Source organism: Monopterus albus, unplaced genomic scaffold, assembly GCF_001952655.1.
Source record: "Monopterus albus unplaced genomic scaffold, M_albus_1.0 scaffold12.1, whole genome shotgun sequence".
NCBI classification, from domain to species: Eukaryota; Metazoa; Chordata; class Actinopteri; order Synbranchiformes; family Synbranchidae; genus Monopterus; species Monopterus albus.
In genome coordinates, this window is record NW_018127892.1 from 1,795,791 (window position 1) to 1,810,147 (window position 14,357).

At 41.9% G+C, this 14,357-nt stretch overlaps 1 protein-coding gene across 1 annotated transcript in view; it reads right to left on the minus strand.

Annotated features, from left to right (window-relative positions):
• Positions 1–11,726, minus strand: part of erlin2 (ER lipid raft associated 2) — a 13,871-nt gene extending 2,145 nt beyond the window's left edge. The window contains exons 1-10 of the mRNA XM_020590281.1: positions 11,629–11,726; positions 10,443–10,550; positions 9,934–10,015; positions 8,867–8,913; positions 8,596–8,657; positions 7,932–8,057; positions 4,343–4,416; positions 3,594–3,652; positions 768–859; positions 582–671 (exon numbers count right to left, since the gene is read on the minus strand). Coding sequence (XP_020445937.1) covers positions 582–671; positions 768–859; positions 3,594–3,652; positions 4,343–4,416; positions 7,932–8,057; positions 8,596–8,657; positions 8,867–8,913; positions 9,934–10,015; positions 10,443–10,549 — 739 coding nt within the window. The 5' untranslated portion in view covers position 10,550; positions 11,629–11,726. The remainder of the gene's footprint in view (positions 1–581; positions 672–767; positions 860–3,593; positions 3,653–4,342; positions 4,417–7,931; positions 8,058–8,595; positions 8,658–8,866; positions 8,914–9,933; positions 10,016–10,442; positions 10,551–11,628) is intronic.
• Between the last annotated feature and the right edge of the window lie 2,631 nt (positions 11,727–14,357).

Here is a 14,357-nt window from a genome sequence, read left to right on the forward strand (position 1 = left end):
AGTCCACAGAAGCAGAATGGGAGGCAGAGCCTTTAGCTATCAAGCTCCTCTCCTATGGAACCAACTCCCAGTCTCAGTTCGGGAGGCGGACACCCTCTCTACCTTTAAGATTAGACTTAAGACTTTCCTTTTTGATAAAACATATACAGTAGTTAGGGCTGGACCAGGTGTCCCTGAGCCTTCCCTTAGTTATGCTGTTATAGGCCTAGGCTGCTGGGGGGCCATGATGCTCTGCTCTGCTCTGCTCCTCTCCTCTCCATGCTTCTATATGCCACATCACTAACTTTGTGTCCCCTCTCTCCCGTAGTGTGTCCTCTCTCTCTCCCTGTACCTTTCTGCAGGTTGCCCTGGCCCTGGAGCTCTATGTCTCTGACTTGTTCTGCACCCTGTCGCTGAGACAAACTGATTTCTGATCCTGAGATTGCATGCAGCTTCTTCTGTAACGACAGAAGGCTTTATACAACTCTTTCACATATGCAGTAGTACTGCCTGAGAGCTGTAAACAGACCCTGTTGTGTAAAACGCTGGAGTTTCTTTTTAAACAAAGGATCTGAGCATTTTTTCCACCCCTGGATACGAACCTTCGATTTCAGAGATCTTTTTTTCCGTTTCCTTCTCCATGACTTTCTGTCCATACTTGATCTTTGCCACTTGTGCCACTTTCTCTGCCTCTACAAAACAAAACAAAAATCATATGCCAACCTGTACCGTGTTTCATTCACTTCTCCCTGAAGAACAAACAGTTGTTTCCCTTTTCTCTTTCTTACCCATCACAGCTTTGATCCTTTCCGTCTCTGCCTCCTTCTCCACCACCTTCTGTGTCTGTTGAGAGATCAGGAGCTTTGTCTTCTCGCTTTCCCTGCAAACATGAACAAACACGTTTTACACCTTCGCTCATTAGACTCTCATCATGAAAGCATGGTACAAAGCACAACAACTGGCATCTTGCTTCCTCTCCTGCTGACCTTGTTAAGGCTGGACACTATATCTTACTGGTGTGTTGAGTTTGGTAACAGTCTCAGCAACAGCTCAAGACACTATGATCACAGACATGACTGTCCTTTCACTATGGGTTTGATTACCTTCACTGTTAGATTTGGGCTGAATGAGTCATCCATTTCTGTTTGCCTTTTCTGGCACAACTTGGACAAAATTGAGCTTTCAGAAAAATGGCTTTTGGCTTTGATTTTGCCTTTTCTGGCACAGCTTGGACAAAATTGAGCTTTCAGAAAAATCAAGGAATCAATTATCATCAGTAATTTGATGCCAAATTAGTTTATTTGTGGCATGATCAAGATCAAAGCTTTTTTAGTTTTTATTGTTGTTCTTGGTTCCTGCCATTGTTTTACACAATACAATACAATTAATTTAAATTCCAGAAGAAACTCTTTAGCCCACATTTACGGAAAGTTAGCAAGTGGCTCAAAAATTCTGAAACTGCCATCAAGTCCATCTATCCATGGAACCTGTTGCCACCATGACCCGATCTCGGATAAGCAGAAGAAAATGGATGGATGGGTGGATCGATGGAAGCTGTGTTTTCACCCTCAGGTCAAACACCAGGAGAAACTGCTCCACAAACATCAAAACCATGTTTTCCAATCTACTAATCTCATTCACTGGTCACTTTGTGTAGGCCTACTGATAAAATACTTCATACAAACTGAGAACACAACCCAAAAAACAGTTACATCATCGGCACACTTGGATTTTTATTGCATAGCAAGTGAAATGCTCGCGCCGTAGAGCCCTGTATTTAACCAGCCAGCAACGTTCAGCACTACAGCCCCCAACAATAGCTCTTAGACCTTCAGAAAGTACTACCCACCCGGGGGTAGAACTACACCCTGGAACAAAATTTAGACCCTTGATCCTCTGGTGGAAATGCAGGTAGAGGAACTACATTCCAAAACTGGTGCCTCTGGTGGAAACAGGGCTAAACTCAGTAAGGGTGGACACTGGGAGTGGGCCTAAGACTCCAAGACTTCCAGCTCCAGACTTTTAAAGCAGCATCTGAACCCTGTGCTTTCATGGACAAAAAAAAATGCTCCTCTGATGCATAGGCACATTCTGAACTACTTCTTAGAAAGTAAAAGAATGCTCACCCAAAGTCTGACTGTCCACTGCATTTGTCAAGTGCTGCAGTGACTTATTGTTCAAAGCTGGATCAAGATGATCTAATGTTGGATTTTGCAAGCCAAAATTAAATTAAAAAAAGGCATTTTACCATGTGGAAGTGGTTAATTTCCTCTAAGTAACTCCCCACTGCCTAGCCATTGCTCAGCAGTTAGACAAGTGAGAACATGTTGTCATAAACCACTGGAATGTTGGCAAAACCTATAAAAAGAAGTCTCCTTCAAAAGTAAGCACTGCACCAGCACTCCAGTACCAAAAACAAACTAACCAAACACTGCAGATCTGTCATGCTACTGGTGTGGTGAGCGTAGTGACATTAATCCCAGCATAATCCTTACCGAATTTATGGGACAGCACTCCACTAAAATACTTTAAGGGACACGGTTATCTGTTCATCATAATGGCTTCTGGTTGTTAAACCCAGTCAGGTTTATGTTAACGTACAGTACAGCTCTATTAGCAGCAGCTGCATCTTGTTCAGAACACATTCATCTGTCAGCGATGACGCCGGTGTTTCAGCTGCACATTACAGCCGTGTTTCCACAGTCAGAACCTAATGAGCTTCCCTTTACTGTCACTTGGCAAAACCTCACTATTTGACGCAGACCATCCTACTTTGCTTCGCTGTATTCTTCTGCGTGTCATCTTGACGGGCTGCGCTCCTTCAGTAAAGTAGACTGTATGAGCAGTTTATCAAATAGCTGTTGAACAAGCAGAACACAAACTTGCAGAAATGTGATGTCTTCACCACGTTGCCTACAATCCACTTACTAAAGTCCCCGTTTCACCACTAAACCAATGAGTGAATGTCTGTCATGTGTATTGCTTTTCTTGAGTGCTTGGTCCAGGGGGATTTGTTGGGCTTTCCCTATAATACTGTAAAGTCTAGACATTACTATGTCCTTGTTGTTGTGAATTGGTGCTATAGCCTACAAATAAAATTCAAATGAACTGAATAACTTTCACAATAAAGATATCAACATCGTTCCAAATGCCAGCAGCAGGTTTTCATGGTCAACCATCATGGGGATATTGCTTTTATGACATTACAGAGAAACCGAGTTGCCCCTTGGCAGAGGTTGCACCCTCTGAGTGCTGTCTAGCTGTAACACAGTACAGAGCTGGACCCGCTACAGCTGCACCATACAAAAAAGTACACCTCCAGGTAACAAAGTAGACTGGTTGGAACCTGCTGATTGTGTTAGATGCCTCACATTGCTTCACTAAACCTGAATATAACTTAAGTCCTCTATTTCTTCTTGCCTCAGCAGCTGTGACTGAACACATGCTGTTGATGCTCACAGACTGTCCAGAAACAGCAGATACTTTCTGTTTGACTGGACTTGGCAGAGACAGCTGGATAAACAAATATACCCATCCATTTGGGATTGAAAACAAATACACAACACAGTCTACAGGGGCCAGGGAACATTATTTATTGGATACAGAAAACTCACATAAGCTCATAGTTCCTGCGAATGCTCTCGGGGATGTTGGGTTTGGTGACACGGATGGCCTGTGGTCCAGTGAGAGGGAGACAGAAACAGACAGATACTGTGAACCAAGATTACGGGAAGGGGCAGATTCAATAGACCACTCAGTCATAATGTTACACTATATCAGACTGTCCTCAAAAAATGTTCCTTGTGTTGGTATGATAAATGCACCAGTAGATGGACATACTAAAGATTGAAAAGGATGATTCAAGCTGTGGACTGAAAAAAGACTTGTTATCAAGGACTCGGTATACAGTGTTCCATTAGGCTGACATTCCTGTTCATAACTTAAACATCCTGGTTCTGCACTGCAGTCCAGAGTGAGTTTACAGTAGATGTGTTTAAGTTTTTAAAGTACTGTATCCTTCAAAAGAGAGACAAAACGTTGAGAAATGGGACTGTCATAGTGGAGTTAAACACAAATCCTATACTAAGCTTACTGTATTTCGGTTCCTCAAGTATATCAGGATTTTATCACAGACTGTTTCACAACAATAGGTAACTTGTTGAAGCAGGCGTTTCCATCTGTGGATACTCATGCTTAGATATCAGTTCAGTGCATTCCTGAAGTAATTCTGTGATGAAATTGTGTAGTTTTGCTCTGTCTCCTTTTCATAAACCTGCCTTGTTTTCACTTTCAGTTTGCAATTAACTACGTTTCCCAGACTACCTCAGTCTAGACTACCGGCTTTCTAGGGATCTGACTTAACCTGTATGATAAGTCCAGGTGCCATGGTTGTTAGATCCTCCTGTAACGTCAGCTTCAGGTTTTCATCGATTTGGTCTGTAGGGGGAAGTACAGAACAGATGCAGGGATGATGGGTGAGCTGGTGATTTCAGTAGAAGTGGTCACTTTGATTTCAAACTCTGTACATTGTAGATGATGTCATACATGCAACATGTGACCTGCTGGATTCTTTTATCTGTTAAAGCAATGTTTTGTTATTTAGACATCATCTAATGTCTTAGAGTGCATATGCATCAAATGGCAACATGTTAAATTAGAATCTTTAATTCTTTTTGTTGGAGATTACGTTATTTATTTAAGTAGTTGGCATAGATTAAAATTTCTAATACAAGGAGGGAGACAGGTTATCAGAATATCTTTCATAATGTTGGACTTGTTTTGGAATCAGTCTCCTCTTCCTGTCTACAGCTCATCACATGATGTACTGTGCTCCTGCTATTGGTTAAGGCAGCTTAGCGAGGTAAAGGGAATGCTTGGTTTGATGCAAAGCATCTCCCCGATAATGCAAACACAGCAGAATCATTGTCATGTGAGACCAAGATCACACAGGGATCTAAATCACACTCACAAAAGGATTTATCATGCAGCCCTATGAAAACACATTACATTTACACAAAAAGGCACATGTCTCAAAGGGGCTTTGGAGTCAGGGCCAAAAACCATTATATCTACACTTGACTCTCTGAGCACAGGCGTGTTTTATGTTGGGCTTCAACTGAAAACAATTAAACAGTACAGAGACAATGGTGAACACAATGACATTTACTATACAGCCAAGTTATGAGTTACAGTGCCTTGCAAAAGTATTCATACCCCTTGAACATTTCCACATTTTGCCACGTTACAACCACAAAATTAAATATATTTTATTGGGATTTTGTGTGATAGATCAACACAAAGTATCACATAATTGTGAAGTGGAAGGAAAATGATACGTGGTGTTCAAGATTTTTTACAAATAAAAATCTGAAATGTGTGGCGTGCATATGTATTCATCCTCCCTGAGTCAATACTTTTACTGCTCACTATGTATCATTTTCCTTCCACTTCACAATTATGCGATACTTTGTGTTGATCTATCACACAAAATCCCAATGCTGACACTTCCGGCTTTTCCTGTTTAGGGGTCACCACAGCGAATCGTCACACTGATGACTCGCATGTTGACATTTGGCACATGTTTTACGCCGGATGCCCTTCCTGACGCAACCCTGATTCAAACCTGGGCTACAGCGACTTGAGTGCTGCGCCTTAACCACTAGCCTACCAGGGACGACTATCACACAAAATCCCAATAAAATACATTTATTTTTGTGGTTGTAACATGACAAAATGTGGAAAAGTTCAAGGGGTATGAATGAATACTTTTGCAAGGCACTGTAACTCACTAATATCTAACAATAAATACTACTAACCCATCAAGTTTGTTGAATCTTTTAAAACCAATGAAGTTTCCCAAGCAATAAGTAATTTGTCTGAAAATAAGACTACTGGGCTGGACCGCATTTCTGTTGAACATCTTAAGTACGCTAGTCACAGGTTGTCCCCTCTTCTAGCCATATGCTTTACTGCCTCATGCACGGGTTTCTGCCTGACTCTTTAATGTCAGTACTTTTAGTTCTATGGTGAAGGATAAAGCAGGGAAGGTGGGCAGCTCGGATAATTATAGACCTATCGCACTTGCTAATATTCTTTCAAAAGTTGCTGAAGAACTTCTTTTGAGTAGGTTTCACAATCTCATTAGCTCCACTGCAAACCAATTTGGGTTTAAAACAAACCATGGCACCGACATTTGAATATTTGCGCTAAAGGAATTAGTCAGTAAATATAAAAGTAAAAACTCCTCTGTATTCATGTGTTTTTTTAGATGCCTCCAAAGCTTTTGACCGAGTGAATCACAGGAAATTATTCCAGAAACTGTGTGACGCCCAAGTACCTAAATATATAGTGAGATGTTTGACATATTGGTATGCCCACCAGACTATATCTGTCAGATGGGATAACTGTATATCTGCACCCTTTCAGACCTGTAACGGGGTAAGACAAGGTAGTCTGCTTTTCCCAATTTTGTTTAATTTTTACATGAATGATCTCTCTAAAGAGTTAAATATGTACAGAACAGGATGTATGGTTGGTGGTATAGTAGTGAATCATTTAATGTATGCAGACGACCTTGTGATTTTGAGTCCCAGCTCAGCAGGTCTTCAGCAGCTCTTGAACGTGTGCTCAGTGTTTGGAGAATGTCACGATGTCAAGTATAATGCTGTCAAAAGTGTCATTATGATATGCTGTACAAACGAGGATAGGTTCCTTGTATATCCTTCTTTTAAGTCATCTGATAATATTTTAACTGTGTGTAATGAAGTTAAGTATTTGGGTCATGTCATTAATGATTGTTTGTCTGATGACAGGGATATATATCGGCATGTTATATGTACAAGCTAATGTACTGGCACGGAAATTTGGTGCATGCTCGGTGGGAGTAAAATTGGCTTTGTTTAAAGCTTATTGTACTTCCTTGTACACTGCTCATCTGTGGTGTAATTATAAAAAGGGCAGTCTTCGGAAACTGTCAGTGGCTTATTGAAAAAGCCTCAATATGGACAAGTGCTAGCGAACTGTTCGTGTCATTTCGAATTAGTACATTTCTCGCTGTTTTATGAAATTTGATGTATAAATTTATCCGTCGCTTGAATGGTTCTGGAAATCATATCATTTTATTGCTGACTAATGTTGCACACAGTGACATGTGTTTTACTTCTGCTCTCTGGAAACACTGGTATACCTGTCTTTGCAAGGGGTAGTAGTTTATGGTTGTTTTCTTGTTCTCGTTTTATTTTATTTTATATTGTTTCTTTTAACTGTTCTTTTATTGTCTATTTGTTCTAATTTGGACCTTGAGTCTATAATAAAGTGTCAATCAAATTCATTCCATCAGTCTCTGAATACAACTCACACTGATCTATTCTAACACAGCCAGAAAATACTTTGTAAAAGACAAAGGGTGATGCCAGAGAGCTCAGGGGGTTCACAACAAAGCCATCAAAGGTGCTCTCTTGCAAAAAGGACCAAAAACAAGCAGATGAAAAGAAGAGTGAATCAAAGGCATTTGTTCTTCTGAGAAATAGTAAAAAGCCTTTATTCAGATGGCTCTTGCCCAAACTGTAACCTTGTCTGAATGAAGGCAAATTCCTATTTTTCAGAAGAGCTCCTTTGATTTTTTCATATACTTTCAGTTTGGTTACTGTGGCCACAAATGTACTCATATGATAAATGGTTGTGAGAGTTTCCAGTAATTTGATTCTTGTGTTTACAATCTGTGGACTGCTGCAAAGCGAACAGCTTGTAACATTTACAAGAGTGGGTACAAATACAGCAAATATCACATCTACATGCGTAACAGCTGTTTTGTGTAGCAGTAACGACACCAGACAGGAAGTCTGAATTCTCCTACAAGCTGACCACAATCTGTTCGTGTAGATATACTCTTACAAAAGAGCATGCTAGTAGTGAGCGTACAGTACGCCAAGTCTGCAGCTCATCACACTTACCGAACAAGCCGATGTAGACCTCCTGCAGTGAGTGAACGCTGCAGAACTGGTTAAGCTCATGATGAACCTTGTTGAATATCAAAGCTTTGTCGTAGTCTGCTGTGAAGTTCCTCACTATGTCGTACACTGCAGAGAGGACAAGTGCTTAATCAAGTCAGGAAAGACAGCAGGCACAGAGCACAGCAAAAGAAGTGGTTCTGCTGGAGCCGGTGGCAACAAATCATTTTCAGATGTTCGAGTTACCCACAGCTGCAGAATCCAAAAGAAATAATATGGGAGACTGGGAAAAAGACAAGACAAATGAAAGGAAAACCCAGTGTCTGGTGGCTTAGTAAAGTGCTGACTCTCCCAAGTCTCTGAGCTCTACTGGAGGGATGAACACCATTTTTTCCAAAAGATATTCCCTCATGTTGTGCTTTGACGATGGTGGTGGAGACGCTGTCCAACACGTCACTCCAACATCTCCCATATGTGTTCTGCTAGGCTGAGATCTGGTGACCGTGAAGGCCACAGCATGCGATTTTCATCATTCAGTGAATGTTCTGTTGATGGGGGCACTGTCATCCTCAATGAGACCACTCACTGATTTAGGGTTTTCCTTCAATTTGCCACCCGTCTATACACCATTTGATGGTTTTGACCTGTTGAACACTAGTGAGTTTACCTGCTGAAGGATGAAGATAGTTTACCACTTCTATACGGTCAAAGTAAATCATCACTCCTCCACTGAAAGAAAGAAAACAGGTAACATAATAAGAGTTTGACAGTTTTATCCAAAACACCGGTAGTAGATTAAAATGACTGTATTTTTAGCTTGGGTGACGCCAGTGGGTCAGACATGTGCTGATGAACCAGGGCACAAGATGAACGCTCAGTCCATTAAGTCTCAAGACCACATATGACACCACTTAAATAAATTAAAGCAGCAGACCCACCTTATGCCACATGGCACATTCTTCACCTCATCTGTCTGCAGTGTTGTCTGCAAAGGAAAAATAAAGACTCAATACTTATTTATTTTATTACACAATAAACATGAACCTGATTTATTTTTGTTGCCTTTGCTGTGTCTTCTGTAGGTATTGTGAATACTTAGGCTCCTTAGTAACCGCAAGCAAACGTCCTGGTCCATCCTGTTGCCACTGAGCATCTTTAACTGTACCAGTGGGTTTTGTCAACAGGATGGCCTTTGTTTTTGCTCATGTAGTGGTGTCCATGAAATTACTGGATGCACATTCTAAGATAGGTTGGGTTTGGTGTACCATCACTTAGTTATAGGCCTAGACTGAGGGTCCTCCCATGATGCTCTGAACTCCTCTCCTCTCCATTTTATTTTTATATGCCACCACTGCATGTGGCTTTGTGTCTCCTCTCTCCCTTAGTGTGTCCTCTCTCTCTCTCCCTGTACCTTTCTGCAGGTAGCCCTGGCTCTGGAGCTGCATGTTTCTGATGAGCAGTCACTGGCCACATCAACCTGCCCAGTGTTTGTTTGTTCCTTTTTGTGTCTTCTTGCTTTTCTTCTTTTCTCTCTCCTCTATCCACTCATCCAAATCAGTTGAGGCAGAAGGCCGCCCACCAAAAGCCAGGGTCTGTCGGAGGTGTTTTTCCTCCTCGCTGTTGCCAAGTGCTTGATCAAGGTGGATTTGTTAGGTAATACTGTAAAGTACTACTTAAAATGCCCTGAGATGAATGTTGCTGTGAATCGGTGCTATATAAATATAATTGAATTGAAAAACTGAATTGAATACATAAGTATTAATTCATGTTCAATATGCTAATGAGTCCATTATTATTAACATCTGTTATGTCAAACACGCACAAAAGGTGTAATCTTGATGTTAATGTATACAAGATATCTTGTCTGTTTCTCCCAGGAAAAACAGCCCCATTAAAGAGTTTTCACTTATATGAGCTGAGGCTCTAAGGTTAGTGGATGACGTACTGGACACGTCAGTGATTTGTCATATCAGGTTATATTTAAAATGGACCTGTCTTGACTCACCTGGACAGGCTTGTAGGTAGTAATGAATGGAAGCATAAGATGGAAACCAGGGCCGCTGGTGGTGGTCAGGAGAGCCCCGCCCCTGTGGCCACACACACACACACACACACACACACACACACGTCACAACAGAAGAAAACTCCTGTGGAATTCAGCTTGTAATGAAAACAAATCTGATTACTTCTGGTAAGATCAATTAAAAATTTAGATCTAAGCCCAGACGTACATACGACTTGAACTAACATTCATTTAGAAGAAAATTGATGTTTGTAGTCACTGTTAGCCCTAAAATGCCTTTACTGTTCTTTATGCCCCTGCAAATGCTAAGTACAGAACCACAGCTGTCACTTCTGGCAAGCTCAATGCCCAGGTATTCGCATAACTCACAGTAGAACTGTTAAGTAGCTCATGGCAAACACCTTGGAAGCAGGTGCTCTTGGTTTTATACAGCTGTACAGTTTAAAGTCTCAGGCACTAAATAAAAAAAACAGTGTGTGCTGCAGTCTTACCTGTAGTAAACTCCAGTGTGTCCCTCATCAATCTTGTGCACAGAGGCTAAGAGCGCCGCTCCTCCAAGTGCAGCAATTATTGAGAACACGGCACCCCACTGTGCCATCCTGGCCGCACACACAGGAGACAATGTGTGAGAATGAGCAGATGAGAATCAGCAGAGTTTTCTCTCTTGGTGTTCTCACAGTGCCCTGCCTTAATTCCACTGGGAGGTTCAGGCACTCTTCCATCTAAACAAACTCATAAACTGTCTGTCCATCCTGTAAACCTGACCTGCACTCAGTCAGCAGCTTGTGTAGCTGACTAAGCCCCAGACATGTCTCCAAGTCAAACTGTTTAGACCGTAGACCTTCCAACTTCCCTTATGTATTAGGTCGAAGTATAGATGTACTACATCTCTCCTCACTGTGTTGGACTGCGTTTTATGTCAGTCAGTGCGTGACAATATTGGTCTGCAATAGTGAGGCACAAACGATTCAAATAACAGAAACGAAGATAAATCAAAGTGACAACAAACCAACAACGGCTTGGCAGAAAGAAATACACGCATGTGTAACAAAGATGTGTAAGTTAACTGGTAACGACACCCCCCTTTTTGACAGAACAGAAAGAAATATTTTGAAATCTCTTTAACGTGTTGCACGAATATATGTCGTCTGACATATAAATGAGCGACCAGTCCGAAACTGTCTGATTAAGTCGTAAGTTTGAGAAAAGTGGCGAACAGCTTCCTCTACCTCACGGATATGGGACGTTATGCCAAATGGAAATATTTGCACAGAGTCGCAAATAATCAAATTATGACGGACCGGTAGAGTTATAAGAAAGCCTACGTAAAATTTCGCAACATTTGAATGGAATTCGGCATAGAAAGCTTAGGAGCTAACCACTTTAGCAGGACGTGAGTTACTATATTATTGGTGTCTCAAACAAAGGAGCCTCTTCTACTGACAGACCTGTTTATACATAACATCAGTTACCTATTTGTCACAGCCTACACTTTGCTGTCAGCCTCCAAACACAACACTAGACCAAATACTGATGAATAGCCTTCGCTACAAGTTAGCATAACAATCCGAGAACGTTTTTCTTCTTTTGACATGCTAGTGCCACATTACGCTAAGATCCTAGATCCTTTGTTAAAGTAGACAGTAACACGTGTTTTTCTTGCTTAGTAGTTCTTACCTGTCACGTTAAACTCAACCAAGGTGACACCACCAACAAGTCTTTGTACAGGTACCTCAAGCACCTGCTACTTTCTTCTTCGATACTGTGGTACTGTAGTACTGTGGTTGCATTAGCGCCCCCTGGACAACACCTAGTGAACAGCTTCTGTCCGTCAGCCATAACATTATGACCACCTGTCTAACTCTGTTTACATAGGAGTCAATGTGGCAGTTGTTTGGCACTCGTGTCACTCTGCAGCTCACTGTGCATCTTCTGTGAATAACGTATGTAAAAGGAGTGAAAACTGTGGTCGTGAAGACAAGTTAGATTGTTTTAGACCAATTCAACAGCCTCCCCACTCTAGGTGTGATATCACCACTACAGCTCCTGACTCTTTCTCTTCATAGAGACCAATGTACAGTATTTCTCATTTTCAATCATTTTAACAAAGATTCAAATCAATTTTAATATTTTTAAAAGTACAAATGGAAGTTAAAAGTTTAGTCTACAGTAGATCAACCTCATCATCAGTGAGCCATGGGCGTCCATGACCCTGTCTCCAGTTCACCATTTGTCCTTCCTTAGACACTGTTGGTAGGTACTAACCACTGCAGACCAAGAACACACACCAAGACCTGCAGTGTGGGAGATGATCTGACCCAGTCATCTCACCATCACAGTTTGGCCCTTGTCATAGTCATTCAGATCCTTACACTTGCCCATTTTTCCTGCTTCCAACACATCAACTTCGAGGACTGAATGTTCACTTGCTGCCTAATATACCCCACACACACTGACAGGTGCCACTGTAACAGATAGTTACTGTTTTACAGTAGAGCTGAAGCAGGGCAGTTGGCATTATTTTAGTGCCCACCATGCTGCCCAGTAACCTCTCCAAACAGTGACACTGTGTGGCTGTTTCATTAAGGGTCTGGTGGAGCAAGCAGGGAGAGGGAGGGCTGGGCAGAGCAGAGGTGATACTTTTCACATTAATAAATTGATAATCTTACTCACGTAAAGGACTACTTGTTCCACATCTGCTTCTGGCATTTTAAAATCAGACTATTCACTGTCTGATTTAAGTATCTGTTTGATGTGTTTTTAAAGGTTTCTCTTAATACATCACTTTGACATTTTCATTTGTTAGCTCTTTTGTTGGATTACAACTTCTTGTGCATTTCCCTAAAGCAATTTAAAAATGAATTCACCTTATTTCATTCACTTCCCCAATATAAACAGCAGATGGCGACAGAGACCAGGATGATATGCACTGACTCATTTCCACTGAAATGTACTGAGAAAGCTACAGGCTCCTGCTACTTCAGTCTGCCATCGTTTCCCCATTAAAATTGAACAGACTCTCACTGTTACATTGCAGCAGGTGTTTATTTTAATCACTCATTAATTTGCAGTTGATAAGGTTAGCAAAATCAAGAATTTAGAAAATCAGCTGGAACCTAACAATTAAAAAGAGCTATCACTGCAAAACTCACAGCCTATTTATTTAATCTTCAATCAGTGAAAAGTCTCCAGAAGTGATGCGCTATTAGGGGTCTTGACACTAAAATGGCTGTGGCACTCAATTTTCAGTCATTGGCCTCTTGAGAAATTTACGAAGGACCAGAGCGAACCCTTAGATGCTGCAGTGTCAGCTCAGTGCCGTGCATTTTAAGCAGGGATGGGTGGGGTGGTGGAAAGGAAAGGGAACAGCAGAGCAAGGGAAAAGAAGTTTGTCAGAGTTCATTAAGTATCAAGGGAACATCGCTGGAACTGGCAGCGTAAGCCGCGCCGGGGCCCTAGTGCCATTAATGTAGTGATTATAGAACAGGGTCCAAGCAGTCTGGGCCATGGGGTGCTGAAGGCCATAGAATTCCTCACACAGGTCCCACTCACACCATCATAGATTGGCATGTGAGTCCAGGTTTTGAACACCCGCAGCTGTAGACTACGGAATGTTTTGGTAGGAGAGGAGAAGCACGGTGCAGTGAAGAGGCTGGTTCTCTCCCTTTGTGAATTGCACCCTCTCTCCCTCATTTATATGGGCTGAGCCTCTGGCTTAATAGCATGCAGGAAGAAGAGAGCTGGAAGTACGGCAGTAACAGAGTGTCGCCCATATATCTCTGTCAGCCTGCCTTACTTTCTCTCTGCAGCCCCAGAAATCTGGTGGTAACTCGCCACACTGCTGCCACCCTGGAAGAAGAAATAAATGGGAGAGAGAAAGAGAGGGGAGAAAAGAAAGACGAGAGCCTGTGACTCGTGAAGATGGAGGCCTCTGTTAAGTGCTGTGCTTGAAAGCCCGTCCAGCCTCATTAGCTGTCAGTTGTAACAATACTGAGCTGGCAGCGAAGACTGCTCCCAGTCTCGGTGCCATAAATCACAGCCTGACAGGGCCCTGACAGGGCTGGGAACCAACACACATGCAAGACTTGCTTGCTTTCTGTTTCTCTACTGTTCCCTTTTCTTTCTCTTCTCTCCCTCTTTTCAACTGCTCATTCTTTTTCCTTTTTTTATCCTCCACTCCCTCTCTCTTCTCTTTCTTTGGCAGCACCACTCCCTTTCTTTCTTTTTCTTTTATCTGTCCCACTCTCTGTCTTTCATGCTGCAGACAGCCCAGGACACATGTGCTCTTACAAAAACACAAGGTTTCTGCAGCACTTTTTGGATGTCCCATACATAAGTGTGTTTGACAGGACAGGGTTCAAATTGTCTGTAATTCTTTGATGGATGAGATGTGTTCACTGTGTAGT